Source organism: Polyodon spathula, chromosome 54, assembly GCF_017654505.1.
Source record: "Polyodon spathula isolate WHYD16114869_AA chromosome 54, ASM1765450v1, whole genome shotgun sequence".
NCBI classification, from domain to species: domain Eukaryota; kingdom Metazoa; phylum Chordata; class Actinopteri; order Acipenseriformes; family Polyodontidae; genus Polyodon; species Polyodon spathula.
In genome coordinates, this window is record NC_054587.1 from 1,034,265 (window position 1) to 1,042,716 (window position 8,452).

General features: G+C 47.1%; 1 protein-coding gene across 1 annotated transcript; it reads right to left on the minus strand.

Annotated features, from left to right (window-relative positions):
- LOC121307291 (pancreatic alpha-amylase-like) lies at window positions 1-8,099 on the minus strand. Its single transcript, XM_041239479.1, has 10 exons — window positions 7,749-8,099; window positions 6,625-6,771; window positions 6,254-6,451; window positions 5,735-5,965; window positions 5,155-5,288; window positions 4,490-4,612; window positions 3,964-4,063; window positions 1,186-1,307; window positions 806-931; window positions 1-227 (listed from the first exon to the last, which is right to left on the minus strand). The coding sequence occupies exons 1-10, from the start codon at window positions 7,917-7,919 to the stop codon at window positions 38-40; spliced, it is 1,542 nt and encodes a 513-aa protein (XP_041095413.1). The 5' UTR covers window positions 7,920-8,099; the 3' UTR covers window positions 1-37.
- Between the last annotated feature and the right edge of the window lie 353 nt (window positions 8,100-8,452).

The following is an 8,452-nucleotide window of genomic DNA, read 5'->3' on the forward strand; positions in this document are numbered from 1 at the left end:
TGCTCGTTGATTAAATCTTTATTGGTAGCTCTGTGGTTCACAGCTTGGCGCTGACGTGAATGGCAATGAAGGGATCCTCGGCAGTGTTTTTGATCTGGAATCGAGCACGCCCATCTCCCCCGACGGATACCTGTGTCCCGGTGCAGCGCCCCCCTTCCTTCTGCCCCGAGATCACATCGCAGTAATTGCCAGCCGGCAGCCCAGTCTGCAGAGTGACGTCCATATTCCTGCAGGAGCAACAGACTTTGCAGTGAATTGTGGGATTGTAGTCTTGGGCAAGATGCACTCTCTAAATAAAATCCACAAAGAAATACATATCCCAGTTTCCACAGCGGTAGCTCTCGAGTTAGGTTGAAGGAACAGCATATTTGCATTGTCAGTTTACAGCTTTGGTTTGGTAGTACTGTAGTAAACATGTCAGCACCATGGACGAGAAAATTCACTTCCAATCGGCTTTTAACCCTTTCACGCACGATGACCTCATATGGAGACGTACGGAAGATGCAAATGCATGATGACCTCATATGAGGATGGCGTCTTTCCCATATAAAGCAATATTCCATGCGTGAAAGGGTTAACACTCAATTCAGAAGTTAATTGCCCTTGATTGGTAGATGAGGGAAGGACATTTTTTTTTTCTTTTTAAATCAACACATTAATTCATGGATTTATTTAATATCTGCCATAAATACACTTAAAGGCAATTAGTTGGAAAATATGAGTAAATTGGCAGAGCTCTGTTTTTTAGCTGTGAGATCAATATGGTACATAGGCACACACTTGATTGAGAGCCATGCCCACTTACCAGTCCTCATTGTTAAACACGATGAAGCCTTTGTTTCCACGACCGAATGCTGCCTGGTTGCCTCCATTGTCCCACCAGTTAGAGAACGGCTGGCCATCCACTACATTCCGGAAGATAACCATGTTCCTGGAACGAAAACGAAAGACTCTTCTTGCACGGGACTATAAAAGATTGATTTCAGGGGTTCACTCCAAGAATCAGACAGATGGAAAAGAGAATAAAAACAGAACTATAGCAGACTAGAAGTCAAGTAGAAGATACAAAAAAACTAGAAAAAGCCAAGAATAAGAAGTGATATGAAACTAGTACAAGAAGTGATATGGAACTAGAATTGTTCTTTTTTTCTATCTAAAATAAATGTTTTGAGCACAGATACAAACTTGATTTGGCGCCATCTGTGTTCACAAACCCAGCCATCTCCACAGGTGCTGTCTGGATTAATGCTAACAGGTTTGGTCTTCCCATCACTATAGCTTGGGGGTCCAACCCAGTCATTCTTATCCTAAACAAAAGATGAGGTCTGGTAAAGCACAGCAAAGCACAATACAGTGATAGCATGGTAAAGCACCGGGCTAGTGGGCTACCTGCCCATTCTCTATGTATCTTGAGCAGCCCTGTGCAGACCCACCTTCCCATTCTCTATGTATCTTGAGCAGCCCCGCACAGACCCACCTTCCCATTCTCTATGTATCTTGAGCAGCCCTGCGCAGACCCACCTTCCCATTCTCTATGTATCTTGAGCAGCCCTGTGCAGACCCACCTTCCCATTCTCTATGTATCTTGAGCAGCCCTGCGCAGACCCACCTTCCCATTCTCTATGTATCTTGAGCAGCCCCGCGCAGACCTACCTTCCCATTCTCTATGTATCTTGAGCAGCCCCGCGCAGACCTACCTTCCCATTCTCTATGTATCTTGAGCAGCCCCGCGCAGACCCACCTTCCCATTCTCTATGTATCTTGAGCAGCCCCGCGCAGACCCACCTTCCCATTCTCTATGTATCTTGAGCAGCCCTGCGCAGACCCACCTTCCCATTCTCTATGTATCTTGAGCAGCCCCGCGCAGACCCACCTTCCCATTCTCTATGTATCTTGAGCAGCCCCGCGCAGACCCACCTTCCCATTCTCTATGTATCTTGAGCAGCCCCGCGCAGACCCACCTTCCCATTCTCTATGTATCTTGAGCAGCCCCGCACAGACCCACCTTCCCATTCTCTATGTATCTTGAGCAGCCCTGCGCAGACCCACCTTCCCATTCTCTATGTATCTTGAGCAGCCCCGCGCAGACCCACCTTCCCATTCTCTATGTATCTTGAGCAGCCCCGCGCAGACCCACCTTCCCATTCTCTATGTATCTTGAGCAGCCCTGCGCAGACCCACCTTCCCATTCTCTATGTATCTTGAGCAGCCCTGCGCAGACCCACCTTCCCATTCTCTATGTATCTTGAGCAGCCCCGCGCAGACCCACCTTCCCATTCTCTATGTATCTTGAGCAGCCCCGCGCAGACCCACCTTCCCATTCTCTATGTATCTTGAGCAGCCCCGCGCAGACCCACCTTCCCATTCTCTATGTATCTTGAGCAGCCCTGCGCAGACCCACCTTCCCATTCTCTATGTATCTTGAGCAGCCCTGCGCAGACCCACCTTCCCATTCTCTATGTATCTTGAGCAGCCCCGCGCAGACCCACCTTCCCATTCTCTATGTATCTTGAGCAGCCCTGCGCAGACCCACCTTCCCATTCTCTATGTATCTTGAGCAGCCCCGCACAGACCCACCTTCCCATTCTCTATGTATCTTGAGCAGCCCCGCGCAGACCCACCTTCCCATTCTCTATGTATCTTGAGCAGCCCTGCGCAGACCCACCTTCCCATTCTCTATGTATCTTGAGCAGCCCTGCGCAGACCCACCTTCCCATTCTCTATGTATCTTGAGCAGCCCTGCGCAGACCCACCTTCCCATTCTCTATGTATCTTGAGCCCATTCTCTATGTATCTTGAGCAGCCCTGCGCAGACCCAGCTTCCCATTCTCTATGTATCTTGAGCAGCCCTGCGCAGACCCACCTTCCCATTCTCTATGTATCTTGAGCAGCCCTGCGCAGACCCACCTTCCCATTCTCTATGTATCTTGAGCAGCCCTGCGCAGACCCACCTTCCCATTCTCTATGTATCTTGAGCAGCCCTGCGCAGACCCACCTTCCCATTCTCTATGTATCTTGAGCAGCCCTGCGCAGACCCACCTTCCCATTCTCTATGTATCTTGAGCAGCCCTGCGCAGACCCACCTTCCCATTCTCTATGTATCTTGAGCAGCCCTGCGCAGACCCACCTTCCCATTCTCTATGTATCTTGAGCAGCCCTGCGCAGACCCACCTTCCCATTCTCTATGTATCTTGAGCAGCCCTGCGCAGACCCACCTTCCCATTCTCTATGTATCTTGAGCAGCCCTGCGCAGACCCACCTTCCCATTCTCTATGTATCTTGAGCAGCCCTGCGCAGACCCACCTTCCCATTCTCTATGTATCTTGAGCAGCCCTGCGCAGACCCACCTTCCCATTCTCTATGTATCTTGAGCAGCCCTGCGCAGACCCACCTTCCCATTCTCTATGTATCTTGAGCAGCCCTGCGCAGACCCACCTTCCCATTCTCTATGTATCTTGAGCAGCCCTGCGCAGACCCACCTTCCCATTCTCTATGTATCTTGAGCAGCCCTGCGCAGACCCACCTTCCCATTCTCTATGTATCTTGAGCAGCCCTGCGCAGACCCACCTTCCCATTCTCTATGTATCTTGAGCAGCCCTGCGCAGACCCACCTTCCCATTCTCTATGTATCTTGAGCAGCCCCGCGCAGACCCACCTTCCCATTCTCTATGTATCTTGAGCAGCCCCGCACAGACCCACCTTCCCATTCTCTATGTATCTTGAGCAGCCCCGCGCAGACCCACCTTCCCATTCTCTATGTATCTTGAGCAGCCCTGCGCAGACCCACCTTCCCATTCTCTATGTATCTTGAGCAGCCCTGCGCAGACCCACCTTCCCATTCTCTATGTATCTTGAGCAGCCCCGCACAGACCTACCTTCCCATTCTCTATGTATCTTGAGCAGCCCTGCGCAGACCCACCTTCCCATTCTCTATGTATCTTGAGCAGCCCCGCGCAGACCTACCTTCCCATTCTCTATGTATCTTGGCCAGCGGAAACTTGACATCACGCGAGTCACTCCATAAGGGTGAGCCAGCATGAAGCCAGATGCCATTTTGTAGAGCCTGCACAAGATTTCAAGAGTTCAAGTCAGCGAAGCGTTTCTGAAATGAGGACCTGGATGCATCGACTAGCCCTTGATCCTGGGTTCCAATCTGGCTTACGTAGAATATTAAAAACATAGTAGACTAATGCTTATAACAGTAGAAGCACGGCAAAGCGTAATAAAGCCAGTAAAAGCCAGGTACAAAACTAAAGGAGTGGTTAATGTAGTAGGCACATGGCATGTTTTGTCAGGAGCATGCAGTACTCCAGACACACTGCAGGGGTGGAAGTAAGATGCACATTGCATAGCAGTTTGATCCAGTCCTGGTTAAGTCACACCTGGACTTGTTACCTATACACAATGGGGCTAATCAAGCTTGTAGTAAAACCTGGACCTGCTATGCAATAGGAGTGATATTTCCATCCCTAGAGAAGGTGTTCTCTACCTGGAGTCCCAGAAGGTGAGGACAGAGGCCCCTCCAGCTCCGTGGCCTCTCTGGTTGTCATGATTGTCTACAAACACCAGGGCTTTGTTGGAAGGCATGAACGCCCAACCCTCACCCCAATTCCTAAAAAAACAAATAAGCAATTGGAAGAAAAAAAAATGAAACTCTGTAGCGAACCATGGGAACAAAACCAAAACTGGGCAGGCCTTCCTCCTGTCCAACCATAATTAATCAAACAATCTTTATTTCTGATACCAGCTCTTTACAGGAATTGTATACAAAGCAAATGTGAGGATAATATAGCCTTTAAATTATATTCGTAAATTATTAAAAAAAAAAAGTGTTTTAAATCTTACTCTTGACAATAGATGCATCAATTATTCTAAAATAAACAATTCAAAATTGGATGATACATTTCGCCTTAAATACATATTCCAAAATATAACAATTAGTATTGCATTACTGTGCTTTATCTTAATGAGTATTGCATTGCTGTGCTCTGTCTCAATGAGTATTGCATTATAGTGCTGTATCCCTGTGTTGTTCTCCAGATTAAGGGTGTAGGGAACAGGTGTGTACATTTATTGATATTGATGAGATCGAGCCCTCTGAAATGTCTTTATAATATGTAATAGTTGTGTTAGAATAAATTCAGCCCATCTCACCTCATGTAAGCCAATTTCTCCCCGCTCCACTTGCGGAAAACGGTTCCTATTTTCGCGCTGTACTTAAACTCTGTGACCCGGCCCAGTCCAAAGTACTCACTGGCCTTAATCACCTCTCCTCCGAGATCGATGACCTGGGAGAGAGCAGCACATTGATATCTTTAAAATGGAAAGTGCCCAGTTTAGAAGGTCATTGTGAACAGTAGAGCTGGGGTGTATGGTACTCTATTGTCACAATACACAGGACGGTCCTGATGAGCTACTTGTATGATGCACAATGGATCGAACAGTCATTTGATGACCGTTTTGTTAAAACCAGACAGCGAGAGTGTGTATTCATTAAAAATGCTTATTTTTCATTCAAGAATCAAAGGCATACTAAAGTAATAATGGACAGTGAAAGCAGAAAAAGCCAATTGTAAAGCAGATCAAAAAACAAAGCATGGCCAGCGACGATAAATGCATAATGTAACAAGGGGGGAAAGCACTGGGGCAAAACTGCAGAAATACCATGGTGAACGTTTATAAGGGGAGAGCAGGTTTTGAAGAAGAACACAGCACATAAACACTGGAAACGCACCTCCTGGTAGATAAAGGCCTTGGAGCTTCTGGGGAACCACTTTGTGTTGAGGGGTTTCAGTTTGGAGAAGACAGCTGCCATGTCGCCAGGCCACATGTGTTTAGAGGCGTCCACTCTGAAGCCCGCCACACCGATGTCAATGAGGCTGTTCAAATAATTTGCCACCTTCCCCCGAACGTATTCCTTCTCCAGGGCAAGATCCAGCAAACCAACAAGACGACAGTCTCTGACCTGCCAAAAACAAGGGATTAAAAAAAATAACAACCACAACCCAGTGTTATCAACTGTCCAGATCTCCTGGGCTTTTAACTGTGAAATCACAGGTATGTTTCAGTGTTCAGTGGCTAATCATATTGAGAGTGTATCTCTTGTAACACAGACCCCCGACACAGAAAATAGTGTAAGAATGAAACATGGTTGGAGGCAGCCACCCACTTAGAAACACACAGCTTTGGTAATTATCCCCCGAGGTTTGATGGAATAGAGTAAGGAGCGATGCGTTGTTGATCAGACTCCCACCTGGTACATATCGTTGTAGTTCTCGATCTCGCCGCTGTGAGTCTTGCACTTTCCATCGTTAAAGTCCGTCGTGGAGTAGGGCACGGAGGGGAAGCTCCTGGCTCCTGCGTTGAAGAAGCTCCCGCAGGAGGAGTGAGTCCCTGATCCTGCCCCAGAGCCACACATGTGATTGATGACGACATCCGCGTAGATCCGGACCTGGGAACAGAGGGGCATGATCAAGGTTGGCCAGCGGCAGGAAATGCACAGAAAAGGGTTAGGGTTAGGGTTACATCATGCAAAAAGATTTGCACATTAAGCGCATTGTAACTATGCATAATAACATTGTATTTACGTGTAAGTGCACATGCATGTATGCTGGAATCTCTTACCCCAACGTTATTGCATCGAGTCACCATGTCCTGCAGCTCATTGGCTGTCCCTGATCTTGAGCACAGGTTGTAGCTGATTGGTTGATACCTCTCCCACCATGGCCTGAAAGGATTGGTCAACACCACACTTTCACTGGGAGGTGAAATCTAGCCGGCCGAAACAAAATGTTATTGATTTACTATACGTGCAGAAATACTTCGGAATGCAATCAGTATTAAGAAGACCACTCAGTTTTAATTAGATTGTCAATGGGACACATATATACAGAGCATCAAAAGAAACTTGTCACTATTATAACACATTTATTTCCAAAAAACAATAAGTTATATAAATGATGGACACTGACGAAATGTTTTTGGTTTTTATCCCTCGATCGTTCATCCTCGCCCGTGACACGCTTGAGAGACTGAAGCTCTTAATCACCTGATTAGTGAGCCAGTTGATTGGACGCTGGATGTGGAGCGATTTCAGCTGCTGAATTTCAAGTTTGAATAAAAGCAATAAAGAAAATCACAGAAAAAAACCCAATACACCACGTCTGTCGAGAGAGCAGCGCCTTCGTGCGATCGGCGCGCTGGAGGCTGGACGGGGGCAGCGGGCTGTGGCTCTCAGTCTTTGTTTCTCCCAGCCAGCAGCTTCAAACCTGGGAGACGGTATAACCAGACACACTCTGTCAATGACAGGCCGCCAACCGGGAGACCAAGAGTCACAACACCTGCCCGGGATCGACAGATCACTCAGCAGCATCTTCGTGATCTTCAAAAATAAGTGATACTTTTCTTTTGATGCTCAGTATACATAATTCCTTTAGAAACGTTTCCCACAGGAAAGCACAGCAAAGTGCCATAAAGCACAGTGAATGCATGGTAAAGCATAGGCAAGCTTTGTAAAGAATAATGAGGTCTGCTAAAACATATTTATAAACATGGCAAAGCAGGGCAAACTATGGGAAATGCAAGAATATGACCACAGGAACAGCATGGCGGGGAAAACTGCAAAAATGCTGTGCAAAAATACAGCGATAAACTTTTATAAGTAACCATTTATGAATGAATTGTTAAACCAAAGTGGGTCAGGATCGTTCTGAATAATTCCGAGCAGAACAAAATGAACAGATGCTCACCTGAACGCCTCCAAACCCATTGGGCGCGAGATAGCGCTCGCACTCTGCGGCGATATCAGCCCAGCGCCACTCAAACAGATGAACGATGGATGTTCTCCCAGGCTGTGTGTGGGGGTCATATTGAGCCCGACACACAGAGAGAAATGCTGCGAGGACAAGGAAGCTCTTCATCGCGGCTTGATCCAAGAACCAATGCTGGTGAGTGTGCACAGAGACACGTGTATATATATATATGTATAGTGTTGAAATGGAATGATGCCAAGTGCTATAAAAAACAGATTTTATCAGTTGTTACTGTAGATAAAATACTCCATCTTCAGCAGAATTGCACAGGTGGACAGTGTAATAGAACTCCCACCAAAATAAAACACAGAGAGGTCTGGTAAAGCATAGGGAAGCATTGTAAAGCGCAGAGAGGTCTGGTAAAGCATAGGGAAGCATTGTAAAGCACAGAGAGGTCTGGTAAAGCACAGGGAAGCATTGTAAAGCACAGAGAGGTGTGGTAAAGCACAGGGAAGCATTGTAAAGCACAGAGAGGTCTGGTAAAGCACAGGGAAGCATTGTAAAGCACAGAGAGGTCTGGTAAAGCATAGGGAAGCATTGTAAAGCACAGAGAGGTCTGGTAAAGCATAGGGAAGCATTGTAAAGCACAGAGAGGTCTGGTAAAGCACAGGGAAGCATTGTAAAGCACAGAGGTCTGGTAA

Bases quoted from the DNA above. Each gene is read 5' to 3' on its own strand.
- LOC121307291 (XM_041239479.1), bottom strand. From the start codon at position 7,919: ATGAAGAGCTTCCTTGTCCTCGCAGCATTTCTCTCTGTGTGTCGGGCT. The intron at 6,452-6,624 runs GTAAGAGATTCC...CTCTGTTCCCAG, and splicing joins CTCGATGCAATAACGTTGGG to GTCCGGATCTACGCGGATGT. The intron at 5,966-6,253 runs GTGGGAGTCTGA...TGTTTTTGGCAG, and splicing joins ACTACAACGATATGTACCAG to GTCAGAGACTGTCGTCTTGT.